The sequence below is a fragment of the Barbus barbus genome (assembly GCF_936440315.1).
Source record: "Barbus barbus genome assembly, chromosome: 7".
Lineage (NCBI taxonomy): Eukaryota > Metazoa > Chordata > Actinopteri > Cypriniformes > Cyprinidae > Barbus > Barbus barbus.
The window spans coordinates 24,046,641-24,064,994 of NC_136735.1; the positions used below are offsets into that span (position 1 = coordinate 24,046,641).

An 18,354-nucleotide genomic window follows, 5' to 3' on the forward strand; every position below is an offset into this window, starting at 1 on the left:
AGTAACGAGAGTCTTTGGCTACAGCACCAAGTCACCCAGGACATCAGTCCTTGTACTCGGTGTATTTCTTGGCAGACCCATGAACTTTGCTGGCCGGGTACTTGAGTCGGTTGAGGGCCATTTTGCGGAGGACAGCTTGAGGCAGATCAACGTGGCATTTTTCTGCCAGTTCAACCAGATAGATCAACACGTCGCTGAGCTCCTGGGCCAGGTGCTCCCGCTGCGGCTCGGTCCAGTCCGGCAGGCCCTCCTCCACCTCCCCGCGCCACTGGAAGAGCTCCGCCAGCTCCCCGACCTCCCCGACCAGCGCGAGCAGCAGGTTCCGCGGCTTGTGGAACTGGTTCCAGCTCCTCTCCTCCGTGAATTCAGCCTGCATGCAGCGGATGTCTTCAAGCGTGGGCTCGGAGGTGAAAGTGAATCCCTCGGCCCGGTCATGCTGGATTTCTCCGTTCTCTTTCTTAGATGGGTGATGGCTGGAAGTGTCACCGTTGTGTTTGGATCCGATCCCGTTTTGCTGCAGCGCCATTGTAATTAAACGAGCGAAAGGCAAGCCCAGAAAATTGAGAAGTGCTCAAAGATGATCATTCACGTGCGGTACCATGCGTGAATCTCCCGCCACCAACTGCCCCACAGTTATCAATACGCGGTTTTATGAATGCCGTCATAAGAAGTCGCCGGAAACTTTGCCTTTGCGCCAATGGCATTATGGGAGTTGAAGTTTTTTCTTCATCATCATGAGCTCCTGGCTGCTCTGTAAAACTACATGTACCATCTGCCCACACGCAAACACAAGCATGGCAGCCTCCTCTTCGGGATACAGCAGAATGTTCTTTAAGCTAAGGAAATATGCTAATAAATCACAAAGTTTATATCATATTGATGCTTTTAATTTAGTGATAAGGACAATATGGACATCTGGATCCAAAACTCAACTTCAGCGCAAAGTCCATGCTAAAAGGTAGGAAACAAATTCCCCAAAAAATGCTATGTAGGAGGTGCATAGGTTGTAGACAGGTAACGTTATTCTGACATTTGTTATCAACATGAGGGATTTGAGTAATGGTCTTTCTGTGATTTAATGGAGTTAATTAATGTGGTGTACGTGTTTTGACACTGACAGACTGCATATTTGAAACTCTTCAGACCCATACTTTATTGCTGACCTTGAATTTACATGTGCTCTGAAAAAACTGTATATATATTATGTCATTAATACATACTGCAAAGAAAAACGGATGGTGTTTGTTAATGTGTATGTTAAAATAATGTAAGTATTTTACGAAATGAATTAAAATATCTTTAATTAATAATATGCATTACAATAAAAATGACCACAGTTCATTCATTAAAATACATTCAAATACTTAATTGAGACCACCGTGGCTGCTTGTCACATTTTTTACTCCTGCTAATAGTTCCTAATAATAGTTTTTTTTAGACTTGGATACAAAAAAATGGATCAGAGAACTCACGAACTTACTCTATTTTAGGGAGGGGGGTTAAACTACACTATTGTTAAAATGTTTGGGTGTAATGTTGTAAAGAAGTCTCTTATCTTTCAAAGTAGATGTAAATGCATCAATATTATGAAGCATTATTACAATTTAAAACTGAAAAAAACTGAAATAGAAATTGAAGTGTTGTATACCATTACAGTCAGGTCCATAAATATTGGGACATCGACACAATTCTAACATTATTGGCTCTATACACCACCACAATGGATTTCAAATGAAACGAACAAGATGTGCTTTAACTGCAGACTGTCAGCTTTAATTTGAGGGTATTTACATCCAAATCAGGTGAACGGTGTAGGAATTACATCAGTTTGCATATGTGCCTCCCACTTGTTAAGGGACCAAAAGTAATGGGACAATTGGCTTCTCAGCTGTTCCATGGCCAGGTGTGTGTTATTCCCTCATTATCCCAATTACAATGAGCAGATAAAAGGTCCAGAGTTCATTTCAAGTGTGCTATTTGCATTTGGAATCTGTTGCTGTCAACTGTCAAGATGAGATCCAAAGAGCTGTCACTATCAGTAAAGCAAGCCATCAGTAGGCTGAAAAAACAAAACAAACCCATCAGAGAGATAGCAAAAACATTAGGCGTGGCCAAAACAACTGTTTGGAACATTCTTAAAAAGAAGGAATGCACCGGTGAGCTCAGCAACACCAAAAGACCCGGAAGACCACGGAAAACAACTGTGGTGGATGACCGAAGAATTCTTTCGCTGGTGAAGAAAACACCCTTCACAACAGTTGGCCAGATCAAGAACACTCTCCAGGAGGTAGGTGTATGTGTGTCAAAGTCAACAATCAAGAGAAGACTTCACCAGAGTGAATACAGAGGGTTCACCACAAGATGTAAACCATTGGTGAGCCTCAAAAACAGGAAGGCCAGATTAGAGTTTGCCAAACGACATCTAAAAAAGCCTTCACAGTTCTGGAACAACATCCTATGGACAGATGAGACCAAGATCAACTTGTACCAGAGTGATGGGAAGAGAAGGAAAGGAACTGCTCATGATCCTAAGCATACCACCTCATCAGTGAAGCATGGTGGTGGTAGTGTCATGGCGTGGGCATGTATGGCTGCCAGTGGAACTGGTTCTCTTGTATTTATTGATGATGTGACTGCTGACAAAAGCAGCAGGATGAATTCTGAAGTGTTTCGGGCAATATTATCTGCTCATATTCAGCCAAATGCTTCAGAACTCACTGGACGGCGCTTCACAGTGCAGATGGACAATGACCCAAAGCATACTGCAAAAGCAACCAAAGAGTTTTTGAAGGGAAAGAAGTGGACTTTTAGGCAATGGCCAAGTCAATCACCTGACCTGAATCTGATTGAGTATGCATTTCACTTGCTAAAGACAAAACTGAAGGGAAAATGCCCCAAGAACAAGCAGGAACTGAAGACGGTTGCAGTAGAGGCCTGGCAGAGCATCACAAGGGATGAAACCCAGCGTCTGGTGATGTCTATGCGTTCCAGACTTCAGGCTGTAATTGACTGCAAAGGATTTGCAACCAAGTATTAAAAAGTGAAAGTTTGATTTATGATTATTATTCTGTCCCTTAACAAGTGGGAGGCACATATGCAAACTGTTGTAATTCCTACACCGTTCACCTGATTTGGATGCAAATACCCTCAAATTAAAGCTGACAGTCTGCAATTAATGCACATCTTGTTCGTTTCATTTGAAATCCATTGTGCTGGTGTATAGAGCCAAAAATGTTATATTTATGGACCTGACTGTATAAAAGTGTTTACTGTCATTTTTGATCAATTTAATTTGTTGCTAAATAAATGTATAAAGTTACTATAAAGTGCCGTCAGTTCCAGTGCCACCAACTCTTCATCTCTTGGGCTTTGTTGTCTAGTCTTCCTCAGATGGTTGGTGTTGTGGGTCTGGAAATCCATGCTCAGATTCAGTCCACATCAAAGCTCTTCTCTGGATCTCATGTTAGGTTCTTGGCTCCACCAAACTCACTTGTCTCACATTTTGATGCTTCATTACCAGGAACACTGCCAGTATGTAAATGAATTAAATTACACAAACACACATATATACACACACCAATGTAAATCTGCATTATGTCTGTCATTTCATTGCACTTATAAATTCTGTTGAATGTCTTGCTGCTACATTTCCTAAGGTGCTGAACAGAAGGTGTGTGGAGGCTGCTGTATTGACAGGCCTTGCTCTCAACTGTACCATCAACAGGAAGTCACTATTCGACAGGAAGCACTACTTTTATGCAGACATGCCTGTGAGTTCTCTTAGCTGCACACATATAGATGCTTTATGAATTTGTCAGCGTTTCTTAGTTTTATCTTTCGTACTCCAAAGGATAGAAGTGCTGATGACACAAATGCAATGGACAAGAACATCTTTCGTACGCCTCCAACTCTATATGGTTGTTATTTTTGATTAGCTGCTTTATGGATCCATCGTTTGTCAAAGAGACATGTACATATATCCAGCGCATCACTCTTTCTTTCCCTGAGCTTTAATGAAGAAGTGATGCTGAACAGGCAGGAAACAGAATAGCTGCCACTAATGTAGATGAATAACAGTGTCTGCTCTTAAAAGCTTAAAACATTCAAGCTCTGGTCCGAGCATTGTTTCAGCTCTGGTATTGAATTTGTAAGGCCAAATAATTTTTTTTTTTAAATGTTGTAGTTCTGAGAACACTGTCCTCCACCAAACATGCAGTTCAAACTCACCTTTTGTAAATATCCTGAGAGCATTTAGAAAATAATTAAATAAATAAAAATGAATTGTACTCTGTGATGCATGATGATGATGACAGGATTCAATGGGCCTCAACAGTGACTGCCCACTTCTTCTTTTTATTAATATAGGAATTTTAAATCTTTTTAACTAGGAGTTCTAAGCCATGAACCAATTCAGCCATCTCTGAGATTACTCACAACACTAACATTTCATTTAAAGTATAAAAAAAGGTAATCACAAACAGGTAAAAAACTACGTTTTAATGTGGAAATGAACTTGTGAATTACTGTGAATAATTGAATAAATTTAGTAACAACAAGAACAATAGCGTACTGCAGTAATGGTGTAATTTTATAGGTCAACCCAGAACTTAGTATCACCCTGGTTCCCTTGATTAAAAAAAAAATCTACTGGCTTTTGAATTGTTGCAGAAAATAAGCTCTGTGACAAACAAAGCTTTATGATTCTTACATGTTTTGTGCATAAATCTTTTATTTGCGACCTGAATACTATCAGCAGAAGTAAAAAAGCTAAACATAGGATATAAACAATCTATGGTTACATGACTACATGAGAGTTTGAGTTAGAATAGTTTGCAAGAGTGCAATTATAAACACAAGCAGATTATTGAGTAAAGGAGTTTAACTGTTTGATGGTATGACGTTTGATGTTTTAGACATCCTCTGTAGTCCCATTTGGCCACTTGGGAGAATTACTGATGTATTTTATCTTAAACTTGTGTAAACCACCGACCTTATTTCAGGCCTTTAATCAAAAATCCATTGACTTCAGAACAATTAGGTAATCTATATTTTTCAGTATATATAATAAAATGTGTTGATTTAAAATGTTGATTTCATTGTTTTATTGGAAGAGGGTGAGGGGGCTCTGTTGAGTCAGATTGCTACATTTCCTGTTTCCATGGTAATGATGCCTTTTTTTTTATTGGTAGACCAGGAATTCTACAACTGAATGTGATTTTCTTAAAATGAAGTTGAGAAGCATCTACAGAAGCATATGCTTTCTCTTAACAACCCCAGAGCTCAATGTACTCTTTTTTTTTTTTTTTTTGAAAGATTTGTTATCGTCATAATTTTCTTTGGAGAAAATAAATTAGATTGTTTCTTCCAGAACCAACCTGTTGTGCTCTATTTAGTTTTTTTCAGTAATTCTTTGGCTGTAGTCCATTTACTCAGCGATTTTTGTTTCTATCAGCACTTCATTTTTTAAGACAAAATAACATACAGTGGGTACGGAAAGTATTCAGACCCCCTTAAATTTTTTATTTTTTGTTATATTGCAGCCATTTACTAAAATCATTTAAGTTCATTACATACAGTCCTCATTAATGTACACACAGCACCCCATATTGACAGAAAAACACAGAATTGTTGACATTTTTGCAGATTTATTAAAAAAAATATCACATGGTCCTAAGTATTACCAAAATAATCAAAGGTAAGCAAGGACTGATTCTGACTGAGTTGGTATTGAGAAAGCTCAGACATTGAAATGGAGGGAATCTTTGACTTATGAGGAAACTGTCACTTTTCATTAGTGCTAATTTAATTTCTTCAGTGCTTACATTTGTTTTTTTTTTTTTTTGCTTTTTGTTTTGTGGCTATGATGAATTAGTTGATCAGGTACAACACACAGATGGTAATGGCTAATTGCTTTTTTTTCTTTGCTTTACTCTTTTGCATGCCAATAACCATGATACATTTCTAGTGGCTTTTGGTCATGGAGTTGCTATAGCAACATTTATGAGTGCTCTGTTTTGCTTTGCAGTGAAATTGAAGGAGGTTGAAAATGTAGCCAGATCACAAGTATCTGTATGCAGTTTCATTTTGTCATAACCTTAACCCTGGCCTTTCAACCCTACCCAACCCTGCCAAACACCAGATTTGATTCTGATGAGTGATGGCACAAAAGATTTCTCTGATTATACAATGATGATGTTTTAAGGTCATTCATTTAGATTTCATGTTAAGTCTGGATGAGGTCTAATCCAAAACACAGCATGACTTTGATGCTACAGACATCCAAAAATGCAAAAAAAATCCCTACAATACAAAAGGCAACTATATGTTTTACTGTGTATAGAAAGACCCAATTTATACTGTGTTAAAATATTATAAATACAAAGTTTAAAAAATTGTTCAACATTTTTTAAAGAAGTTTATTTTTCTTTAATTTGATCAAAAACAGAAAACCGTAATATTGTATAGTAACTGTTTTAAGCTTTTTCTTTGATGGCAAAGCAGTCAGCACCCATTAGTCCAGTTGTGCTGCTTAATATTTTTGTGGAAACTGTGATACACCCCCCCAGGGTGAATATAAAGTTCAAATGAACAGCATTTATTTGAAATATAATTTTTTTGGTAATAATATAAAAGGCTTTACTGGTTTTTTTTTTGTTCTGTTTTTTTGTTTTGTTTTAATCAATTGAATGCATTGTTGCTGAATAAAAGTACAGAATATACAACCCTAATTCCGGAAATGTTGCGACGTTTTTTTTTGTTTATTTGAATAAAATGAAAACTAAAAGAATTTCAAATCACACGAGTCAATATTTTATTCACGATAGAACATAGATAACGTAACAAATGTTTAAACTGAGAAATTTTAAAATTTTATGCACAAAATTAGCTCATTTCAAATTTGATGCCTGCTACAGATCTCAAAATATTTGGGACGGGGGCATGTTTACCATGGTGTAGCATCTCCTCTTCTTTTCAGAACAGTTTGAAGATGTCTGGGCATCGAGGTTATGAGTTTCTGGAGTTTTGGTGTTGGAATTTGGTTCCATTCTGCCTGATATAGGTTTCCAGCTGCTGAAGAGTTTGTGGTCATCTTTGACGTATTTTTCCTTTAATGATGTGCCAAATATTCTCTATAGGTGAAAGATCTGGACTGCAGGCAGGCCAATTCAGCACCCGGACTCTTCTACTATGAAGCCATGCTGTTGTAATAGCTGCAGTATGTGGTTTTGCATTGTCCTGCTGAAATACACAAGGCCTTCCCTGAAATAGACGTCGCCTGGAGGGGAGCATATGTTGCTCTAAAACCTTTATATACCTTTCAGCATTCATAGTGCCTTCCAAAACATGCAAGCTGCCCATACCATATGCACTTATGCACCCCCATACCATCAGAGATGCTGGCTTTTGAACTGAACGCTGATAACACACTGGAAGGTCTCCCTCCTCTTTAGCCTGGAGGACACTGCGTCCGTGATTTCCAACAAGTATGTCAAATTTGGACTCATCTGACCATAGAACACTTTTCCACTTTGAAACAGTCCATTATAAATGAACCTTGGCCCACAGGACAATACGGCGCTTCTGGACCATGTTCACATATGGCTTCCTTTTTGCATGATAGAGCTTTAGTTGGCATCTGTAGATGGCATAGCAGATTATGTTTACTGACAGTGGTTTCTGGAAGTATTCTTGGGCCCATTTAGTAATGTCAATGACAGAATCATGCCGATGAGTGATGCAGTGTCGTCTGAGGGCCCGAAGACCACGGGCATCCAACAAAGGTCTTCGGCCTTGTCCCTTACACACAGATTTCTCCAATTTCTCTGAATCTTTTGATGATGTTATGCACTGTAGATGATGAGATTTGTTTTTAAAGTATTCCACAATCTTTTTACGCACACTTTCACGGATTGGAGAGCCTCTGCCTATCTTTACTTCTGAGAGACTCTGCCTCTCAGACATCCCTTTTATAGTTAATCATGTTACAGACCTGAGGTCAATTAACTTTTTCAGCCCTTTGTTGCCCCCGTGCCAACATTTTTGAGATAAGGGATCAAATTTGAAATGAGTTCATTTAGTGGATAAAAGTGTAAAATTTCGCAGTTTAAACATTTATGTTCTCTATGTTCTATTGTGAATACAATATTGGCTCATGTGATTTGAAAGTCTTTTAGTTTTCATTTTATTCAAATTTAAAAAACGTCCCAAAATTTCTGGAAGTTCTTTAACACAGTATTTTCTCTAACTCTATATTGTTGGATGCATAAACCTAAAGAGTAAAATAAATGTAAAATAAATGACTGTCAGTAGAACACAATTACTGTGATTTGTAATAATAATAATGTAAGTTCTGACCAGTATTTAAAATGATATTGACAATTTTAACTTTATTTTATTTAATTTTTTTATGTTATTTTTATTTTGGGTCTCCTGCGGTCTCCTGCACTCTCCTGCTGTTTGAAAACCCTTGGCCAGACACCGATATTTAATAGATATATTTTGGTCTAGATAAACTACCAAATTAAAATGGTCCTGATACCCACCATTGTTTAGTTGTGTAACAGTTTGTTGTTTGTGTTTTTTTTAGGCAGGCTACCAGATCACTCAGCAGAGGGTTCCCATAGCAGTGAATGGCATGCTGGTCTATAGTTATTTTGAAGGTCGCAGAAGAAACCAAGTTGTAACCAAGAGTGTGAAAATTAAACAGATCCAGCTTGAGCAAGACAGTGGAAAGAGTCTCCATGATGATGAACGGAGTCAGACTCTCATAGATCTCAACAGAGCAGGTGCTGCTTCTTCACTCTTATACAGAAACATGAAGAGTTTGTGTCCTTTGTGGACAGTGTCTGATATAAACGCTGTGTCTCTCTGTTTGTAGGTGTAGGTCTGATGGAGCTGGTGATGGAGCCAGAGATGTGTTGCGGAGAGGAGGCAGCAGCTGCTGTCAGAGAGCTTCAGCTCATCCTGCAGGCTCTGGGCACCTGCCAGGCTAACATGGCTGGTGATTTAATACATCCCCTACAGCTAACATTGATCAGAACCTTTAATGTCTATACACATTTATTCCCGTGATTGGGTTCTCTGACACAAATCACCTTGCTTGCACCAAATGTATCAGAATCAGTAATCTACACAGTATCCATAAGGTTATTTTCAATGTACATCTCAATATTGATGTACTTGCTCGGAAATAGCTTAAAAGGGGGTTTTCTCAGTCTAAAAACAATAATTTTGACCAGATAGCTCCAAAATAAATAGTTTAAATATAAAAACAGATAGATGTAAATAGAAAATATTTAATGCATGAAGTGAAATACAGTAAAATCTAGTTAAAACAATCAAGTAACATTCCCTGTCATTACATAAACGGAAGAATGACATTAAATAATTTTCACTGTATTAATTGTTTCATTGTAATAAACTGCAATATTTACATATTTAACTTATATTAACTACTTTAACAAACTAATACATTAAAATTTCTTTGCAATTTTTCAGAAACATTTTTGAGTAGTGAAGCAAGCAAATAGTTAAATCAGACTTGTTGATAGTGTAGTGAAAGGACAGTTTTGAACTGAATCACAGAGATTAATTGAACCTACCACTTGACTTTTCTACTGAAGTTTAAATTAAAGATTTGCTATGAAAACATTTAAGAAAAATTGGATTGTAAATAACATTATGGCTAAAAAAAAAATCACAATAATCATAACATTGCTTAATTTTATATTGGTAGCAAAATTGTTAATACTCAATATATCGACCAGTCCAGTAGACCGTATTCTATTCATCACCAAGATTTATATTAAAGAGTGCATCATGAGGAAAGCTTTGCCCGTGAATTTTTGCATTCAGATATATCACATACGTCATAAATCAGGAATATTGCAGAAATACTGTACCTGCTGAATAGCCTTCTGTCCACACTAAAAAAAATGCTGGGTTAAATGAAATACAACCTAGTGCTGGGTAAATATGGGACAGAACACATGTTGGGTTGTTTTCAACCAACAGTTGGGTTAAATGTTTAACCCAACCTTCTGGGTAGTAACCCAACCGCTGGGTTCGTCCATATTTTACCGAGCGCTGGGTTGTATTTAACCCAGCATTTTTTAGAGTGCAGAAATGCTTTAATGAGGAATTGCAAATGTTCAAAAAACTTTTTTTTGTTTTTATACAAATCCTTATCTAAAAATGATCTTGAATAAATTTAAATTTAAAGTCTAGGGATTGTATACTGTCAGGGCCAAAGGAGAAGGCTCCGCTGTATACCACAAAAGGACTGTAGTGAGACTCCTTCACCAATGGTCACTCTATGGCTTCGCCAATGAGTTTTTGGATTACTTTTTCCCCGTTTCCAACTTCACTAGTTTGTGTATTTTGAATGAGATATTTGAATTCTTGAAACTTTTATATGAGTGAGTCATAGTTTCAATTACACACTTTAAGTAAGAACATTGATAAAATGTAGTGTTTGTGTAGGAGTCACAAATTCAAATGAGAAAATAACTGACCTGTTTCTCAACCCTTCTTAAAGTGTCACCGCTCAATCAACCTATTGTCTTCCTGTGATGAAAAATTCAATAGCTTTTGTTTAATCAAAACCCCCTGAAGCAAAATACAGCAAATTGTTTATCTGGTGCAGACTATTCAGTGGTGCACAGGGCACTCCAGAATACTGTATTTCATGCAAATAAATCATTCAAATTCAAATGTATGCAGTGTTTGTTAAGCAGGGGTTTTGAGAGCTGTGTATGGTTGAATTGTAATGACTGTTTGGAGCGATTCTCATATCAGATCCCTTTTTCTCTCCTCTCACAGAGGGGCAGCTTAGAGTTGATGCCAATGTCTCCGTGCATCGACCTGGAGAGCCTTTGGGAGTGAGGACAGAGGTAAAAAATGTCAACAGTGTGAGGCACCTGGCTAAAGCCATAGGTAAGAATATGTGTCCAGCTGATACTGAGAAAGAGTTTTATGGATATCAAGATCTCCCTTCTGGTTTGAAAAAGGGCTTTTCTAGTTTAAGTACAAGTGTACAGTAAAATCTCTTTGCTAGTCCTGTGTGAAGCAAGACGTGTCGAGGGAATGAAGTACACTTTTAGCCAGTGGGTTTCAGAAATCTTTTAATCATGCTGCATTGGTATTCACACACACTCACGCGCTTTAGTAATAGCTGGAAGTCACTTTTTTTGTGTGGTTGTCAGATTTAGCCTGGCATCAGTTGGAGGGAATGAGTGTCTCTGTGTAATTTATGCCAGAGCTGAAAGTCAAACTGCAAACTCCAGATAAGCAACATGAACAATAAGCATTTTCACCTCACTCCGTCTCTGTCTCGTGTTAAATGCTCTGTCAAGATGTGCACTGCTGAATAAAGGCTGCAGAAGCCATCATCTCTGCTGATGAAACGCACACATACACACACATATCACAATAATTTCAACCACCGAGTTGTGTTTTTGAAACCAGGAGTTTCACTCAAAAGGAAATCTGACTGAGCTGATCCAAGAAAATAATGAGTGTTGAAGACCCACATAAACATTCCTGTCAAGGACGAGAAGATTAAATAGTGCTGTCAATAAAAGAGAGAGTAAATAATCACTGAGTATGACATGAGTTTCTTAACCCTATTTTACACTGTTCCCTAAAAGAGAAAGTTATACAATTTAATGAATATTTAATACATTTTGTTTTAGTGCTTTGTAAAGACAACTATACTGTACGCTGTAATAAAACTAAAGGATTACCAGAGGTTTTCTACTATAGAACAGTTCCCCCCAAAGCTCGTTTAGGCAGTCATGAGGAAAAATGCTGATGTTCAACCATTTCAGAAGTACTTTAGGGTCTTTTGTTGGCAGAAGGTAGTGTTTAGAGTTTGATTGGCTCTCTCTTGGTACATGTTCCATAGACTATGAGATCCAGAGACAGATGGAGGTTCTACAGAGCGGTGGGATGGTTCTTAATGAGACCCGAGCATTTGACAGCAAATCTGGGTAAGGAGGCCCAGAACAGGCATATTTCTACAAGCACTGTATTCTCCTGTGATATCAATTGGAACAGAGCAATGCAATTAGAGGATCTGTGTTTTACATGGTTTGAGTCTCAAATTCTATATTGGTTCCTTATTGCATTTTAAACCCACATCCACTTAAAATTGTTAATGTCAGATAAAAAATTTTGTGTCTCATGGCTGATCACATACATTGACACATTGCACACACTGAGCCTTGATGTCAGGTTTAGTCAGTGTTTCTAACAGAAGAGGAGCCCCCTCTACTACCCTTAAAGAGTTCAAACCACCCAAATAAGAATACAGTACAATACCAAAAATAAAATTTTGGAAACATATTTTAAAGATTAATTTAATAATTTAATGTTTTGATGATTTTAATGTTATTAATTACAAAAAAAATAAAAAATCAATGCATGTTACTAAATAAAGATTCACATATTGTAACTGAATTAAGCTGGACATTACTAAAAGTCAAGACTTGTAATTCATTATGTACTCTACTGTTTAAAACAGTCAGGTCAGATTTTTGTTTTTTTTAAGGAAAAAAGATTTTTAACATAGTTTAAAAAAAAATCAATTTCAAATAAATGCTGTTTTTTAAACTTGCTTTTCAACACAGAATCCTGAAAAATGTGGGAAAAGAAAGAAAATCACAGTTTCCATTAAAACAATAAGCAGCATAAGAATTGTTTCTTGAACACCAAATTAGAATCATTTCTGAAGGATCATTATGTGGCACTGAAGACTGGAGTAATGGCTGCTTCCATAACAGGAATAAACTACATTTAAAAATATATTACAAAGAGACTTCTTTCAAAAACATTAAAATATCTTACTTTTGAACAGTTGTGCCAGTCAGATACCAATCTGATTGATTCAATGAGTACATTTAGTAAAGGATTCTTCATACGATGTCAAACCAATAATGTTCTTTTTTTTGTGAACCGGGCTACACTTGTCATACTGTTTTTTTTTTTTTTTGTTTTTTTGTTTTTTTTAAACAACACAATAGCCAGACATGTTGTTCTGGCATTTATTTAGTGATACATGTCTTTTTGTCTTATGTTCAATTCAAAATGAAACCTCACAACTCACAAAATATAATTTCTTGTTGTGGCACAGTAAATTCTGCCGCACTGGTGAAGAGTGATTCAGGAAATGCTGCATTTAGTCATGGGAAGCATACTGTTCCCCTGGTCTTTTTCCTGTCCGTCTGTGACAGAAGATGAATGCGGTCATTTGACCTCAGTAGTTGTGTCATGTGTTGACTTGTACACATGACAGCACCAGACATACACACTAACTCATGCTCTCTACACATGACAGAGCAGTATTATTGCGAGCATCTGCCCATGAAATAAAAGTCACTTCTCACAGCTGTGTCCTCCTGCTCTTGGATATGATCTGCTAGCACAAACCACCAATCTATTAGTGCTTAGTACACAACCTTCTGGAACACTTTATTCTAATTAGCCAGTCGCAGCAGTCTGTGGTCAGATATCTTTGCACAATGGAAGCTAAACTATAATTGACTTATGGTCTCTTTCTTCTAACATGATTTCTAAAAAATTTGGTGTCCATCATTTATTTGTCATTTGGTTAGTAGCCATGCAAGTATCAGGATAATGTACAGTGAGCTGGTCATTAACGCTAAATAAACCCCTTCAGGTTGATAATTGCAAGATTAATCTGAAAATAAACAAAAGCCTTACAATACAGTTTAATGTACAGTAGCATTCACAGCTGGATGGCTAATGTCCTGTTTAAAGGGATAGTTCACCCAACAATGAATATTCTGTCACCATTTATTAAGAATTTACATTTTTGGATGAACTATCCCTTTAATAAGCTAAATAAACTTTATTAAATATAGTTAATAATAAATAAAGTTTATTAAGAAGGCACTGAAGAAGGCATAACAACTGTTGCTTGTTGTATTGTGGTTCTATTGATTATTCAAATTAACATGTATTTGTTAATAGTGTTGTAGAACATAAACTAGACTTTATGTAAAGTAGACTGAGGTAATTACTAAAACTGTAAACGCGCCATAACGCTTCTGTTAATTAGTCAGGTGGACATAGATATTGGCCAGTGCTCAAAAAGGTCACATTTTACTTTTCACCAAAATAATAGTCTATATTGTATTATATTGTTGTTACATGTTATGTTGTGCTGTGCTGTGCTGTGCTTTCTCCCAGTTTGGTGCAATAATGTCTGACTGACTATATATTTTCCTGTGTATGTACATTCTGAATGCCTGTAAGAACCATCTACTTTATCATTTCATATATTTGCTTGCTTTTTGAGACGTATATGACTTATTTATTACCATCTCTCTCTCTCTGTCTCTCTCTCTCTCCCTCCCCCAGTAACACAATTCCAATGAGGGATAAGGAAGGCCTACAAGACTACAGGTTAGCATAACCCTCCATGAACCTTTCAGGTGAGTGAAATCTGCTCCATCCTGTGGAGTGTTACAGGGAATCAGGAAAAGGAAAAACAGAAGAAGACAGTGGAAAGAGTGATGGAGCAGAGGGAAGATGGACAGCGCATGATAAAAAAAAAAAACAGGTGAAAGGAAAGCAACAGAAAAACTGAGTTTCTAGACAGACAAGGGAGTATGGGAGATGGATGAAAGTGAATACGGTGACATGGAGGGAGAGAGAGTGATCGGGGGAACAAAACAGAGGAGGAAGTGGACAGGACGACTAGTGGAGATGTGACGGACAGGAAGACTAGTGGTGATGTGATTTCATTGCCTGTGCTGTGATAATGCGGCTGTAGATCCACATGAAGGAAGAGGGAGGGAAGAGAGGGTGAATGAAGTGAAGAAATGGAGCAAATCATGCAGTGCCATCTACAGACTATGACCAATATAAACACTTATAAATGAAACTATTCTTTTGTTCAGCAAGTGACCAACCAATACAGCATTTACGATTTGTTTTCTACGTGGAAAGAAGTCACTTTAATTTCTCTGTTTTGCCTTTTTGGCTACATTTCTGACAGAAACAAATGCGTAATTTGAATATCCAATCAGAGGCGTGTTTCTTGCATTCATGCAGTGATCAGAACTTGCCTGAGCTGTAGTATGATGCATGAAAAATATATATCCATGTGAGTTATGCACATTTGAAATTGATTAAAACAGCAGTTCATTTCATTTAATTTCACTTAAACGGTTACATTAATTTTTAAGAGGGCTCAGTCACCCGTGCTTGTGATGGACCGCCACTGGAGGGGACGCTTTCAGACCGACAGTGGCTGGTTCAGGTCGAAGAGATATATGAGAGGGGTGTGACAGAGAGACAGAGAGGGCTGGAGATTAGGCCTTGAGATGACACTCGCGCTGTGTGAACACGGCAAATGTTAGCTTATCTTTGCACCTGATAAGAACACGCTCTTGTGTTTCCCCACATGACCTACCTGAGTCACACCTTCTGCTGTGTCGCATGTACATACATTCTCTCTTTATCTCTCAGGTTCATGCCAGAGCCCAACTTGCCGCCACTGTTTGTTTATGAGAGTGAGGCTTCAGTGGCTGCTGGCGTTGACCCTGCCCAGGTTGTGGTGATTGACAGGCTGAGTGCCCAGTTGCCAGAGCTGCCATCTGTGAAAAGGACAAGGATAGTGGAGACGTATGGCATCCTGCAAGAGCACAGCTTCACACTGGTGGTGAGGAAGTCCTCATTCAAGCTGTGCATGTTTGTTTTATGGCACACATTACCAGTGTTACATAATTTAAGCACAAAATAAGTGTAACTAATCTGTTATAGTTACTGAGAAAAAAAAAGTGTAGTTAAATTACAGTTTCTTATGAAAAAGTTAACAATTACAAAGGGGGTTACATCTTTTCACAAATACAGATTTAATTGATTTCTTACCCAAATTTAATTGCCTGCTCTAAAATATGAGACACCAACATTTCAGAGTTTAGGACACTGTTTTATTTTATCTGTTTTGTTTTATCCTATTTGGGTTTGTGTATATGCTTTATTTTTTAAGATTAACAGTTTTTTTTCCCAGCACATTGTTAGATGCCAGTGTTTCCTGTCACAGCTATGCAAAGATTTGATTTACAGAACTATAGCTATGAAACTATATCTTATGATTTTAAATCTGTTTTTAACATCAGAATGATCTCAAAGTAAAAAAGAGGTGCTAAAGTCTGATTTTGTGGTGGCTGTGTTTTAAAATGAAATTCTAATCTTAATTCAAGTGATGAAGGATCTTGAAAGTCTGACAGTAATCAGTGTTGAGTGCTACTGTAAGGTTAACCCTGCCTGCTTTAAATGTTTGGAAATTATTAAAAGTTTAGAAAAAAAATATAGAAATTGAAATTCAGAAAAGTAATCAGTTACATTACTTTAATATAGTAATTGAAATGGTTACACTACTTATTATATTTGAAATAGGGTAACCTATTATCTTCCCAACACTGCACATTTCCCATCAGGCACTCTGATCCTTATAATAATTCCAACTGCATTTTTACCTTGTCCAGTTGTAAGTGCTATGATTTTCCATCTTGCCTCAAAAAGAAAAATAATCTCAACTTTTGCAACTTTATTTCTCATAAATGTCACAATGTCACAATCACTTCTTATAATTATCATAATTGCAGCTTTATTCCTTGTAATTGCAATTTTATTTCTTGCCACTATCTATCTTGTCTTCTATCTATCAATTACGACTTCTCATTATTGTCTTTATCTCACAGTTGCGACTGTTTCTCATTTTGACTTTATATCATAATTACAGCTGTTTCTTATAATTGCACCTTTAATTCACAATTGGAATATCTTATAATTATATTTATATCTCATAGTTGCAACTGCTTCACTTAATTGTGACTTGATTGTTGAAACTTTATTTCTTGTAACTTCTATCACACCTGTGACTTCACAATGGCAACTTTATTTCATAACTCTCACTTCATTTCTCACAATATGACTATTTCTTAAACCTTATCCCACAATTGCCTTATTTTTTTGCCTTATATTTTTCAATTGTCTTTTTCTTTAATTCTGAAGTGGAAACAGGCTTCCATAGTTTTGGATAAATCTCATGATTTATTCTTTTTGACTTTTTTACATCATAGGTATTTAATATTAATTTAAAAGTTTTTAATTCTATGATAACTACTCTTTCAGAATGAAGACGGGCTTATGGACTACTTCGAGAGTGTTGTTCAGATGACCAAAGCAGAACCAAGGAAGGTGATTGGCTGGGTAACAAGGGAGCTGATGGGAAATCTGAATAGTCAGAGTCTGAAAGTCTCTCAGAGGTGAGCCAGCACTGAGTTGAGTCATTCAATAGCTGTGATACATCAAAAACATTGGAAAATAAATTAGAATAAATAATTCCAAGAGAAAAGGGAGACATGGAGCGTGCCTTTGTGTGAGTGCTGGAGGCTTATTTCCAGTCTGTTTGTTTTATTCCTTCTCACCAACATTGTTTCCAGTCAGTAAGTAATAAATAATGGAAGCTGTATTCACTTCATGCTGGGGGATGTATGTATAGGAGTGTTTTTCTGGGACTTCGCCAGCTCAGTGATCAGAAACTGCCTCTGTGATCACCTCTTGTTTTCTTAAGTTAACTAATATGTGAGTGGGCCCAAATTGTGTGAACACACAGACAGAAGCCATGTTTAACCCATTCAGTAATGAGTTCTCCTGGGTCTTAATGTTTCTAATTCTTGCTCTCTGAGACATTCTTTCGCACATTTCTTTCTGAGAGTGCAATCTGTTGTTACTTTCTAATCTCTTCCTCTCTTTCTCAGTCCCATCTCTCCATGTGCTCTTGCTGAGCTGATCAATCTTGTAGAATCTGGTCATGTCTCATCTTCAACTGCCAAGCAAGTAAGTGGGAAAAAATACATGTGCACATGTGCGGCACAAACTTTAATTTGTGCTGCACATTTACAAAACACACAGACACACACACGCACACTGACTTATTGCCAGAAGACTTGTCAGCTATATTGTGTTAGGTTTTCCTTAAACCACAGGCCTGTTTTGTGTTTGTATGTGGTGAGCACAGGTTTTCCAGGAGATGTGGAAGGCTCCAGAGAAGACAGTGGGCCAGATAGTGAAGGAGCAGGATTTGTGGATGATAAATGACAAAGAGGAGCTACAAAAGATCTGTAAAAGGATTGTGGACAGTCACCCTGAGGAGGTAAATCCAAAAATTAATTCACTTTAAAAACTCAGTTTGTCTTTAAATATTTTGAGCTAGTACAAATGTGGGATATTATTACTAAATATAAAACTTTTAAACTATATTTATTTTATTTTTTGTTTGTTTGTTTATAAAATTAACTGCTGGCTAACTTTGATAAA

At 37.1% G+C, this 18,354-nt stretch overlaps 2 protein-coding genes across 2 annotated transcripts in view; one reads left to right on the forward strand and one right to left on the reverse strand.

Moving 5' to 3' along the window:
• Positions 1–18,354, forward strand: part of gatb (glutamyl-tRNA(Gln) amidotransferase, subunit B) — a 20,639-nt gene continuing 2,285 nt past the window's right edge. The window contains exons 1-12 of the mRNA XM_079421038.1: positions 1–958; positions 3,381–3,531; positions 3,657–3,770; positions 8,588–8,786; positions 8,879–9,001; positions 10,822–10,935; positions 11,906–11,990; positions 14,383–14,427; positions 15,496–15,688; positions 17,167–17,300; positions 17,796–17,874; positions 18,056–18,190. Coding sequence (XP_079277164.1) covers positions 735–958; positions 3,381–3,531; positions 3,657–3,770; positions 8,588–8,786; positions 8,879–9,001; positions 10,822–10,935; positions 11,906–11,990; positions 14,383–14,427; positions 15,496–15,688; positions 17,167–17,300; positions 17,796–17,874; positions 18,056–18,190 — 1,596 coding nt within the window. The 5' untranslated portion in view covers positions 1–734. The remainder of the gene's footprint in view (positions 959–3,380; positions 3,532–3,656; positions 3,771–8,587; positions 8,787–8,878; positions 9,002–10,821; positions 10,936–11,905; positions 11,991–14,382; positions 14,428–15,495; positions 15,689–17,166; positions 17,301–17,795; positions 17,875–18,055; positions 18,191–18,354) is intronic.
• On the reverse strand, positions 44–526 carry LOC306872473 (dCTP pyrophosphatase 1-like; the record flags this gene model as incomplete). The annotated part of the gene is made up of 1 exon (XM_079421039.1): positions 44–526. One exon carries the CDS (start codon positions 524–526, stop codon positions 44–46), a length of 483 nt encoding a protein of 160 aa, XP_079277165.1.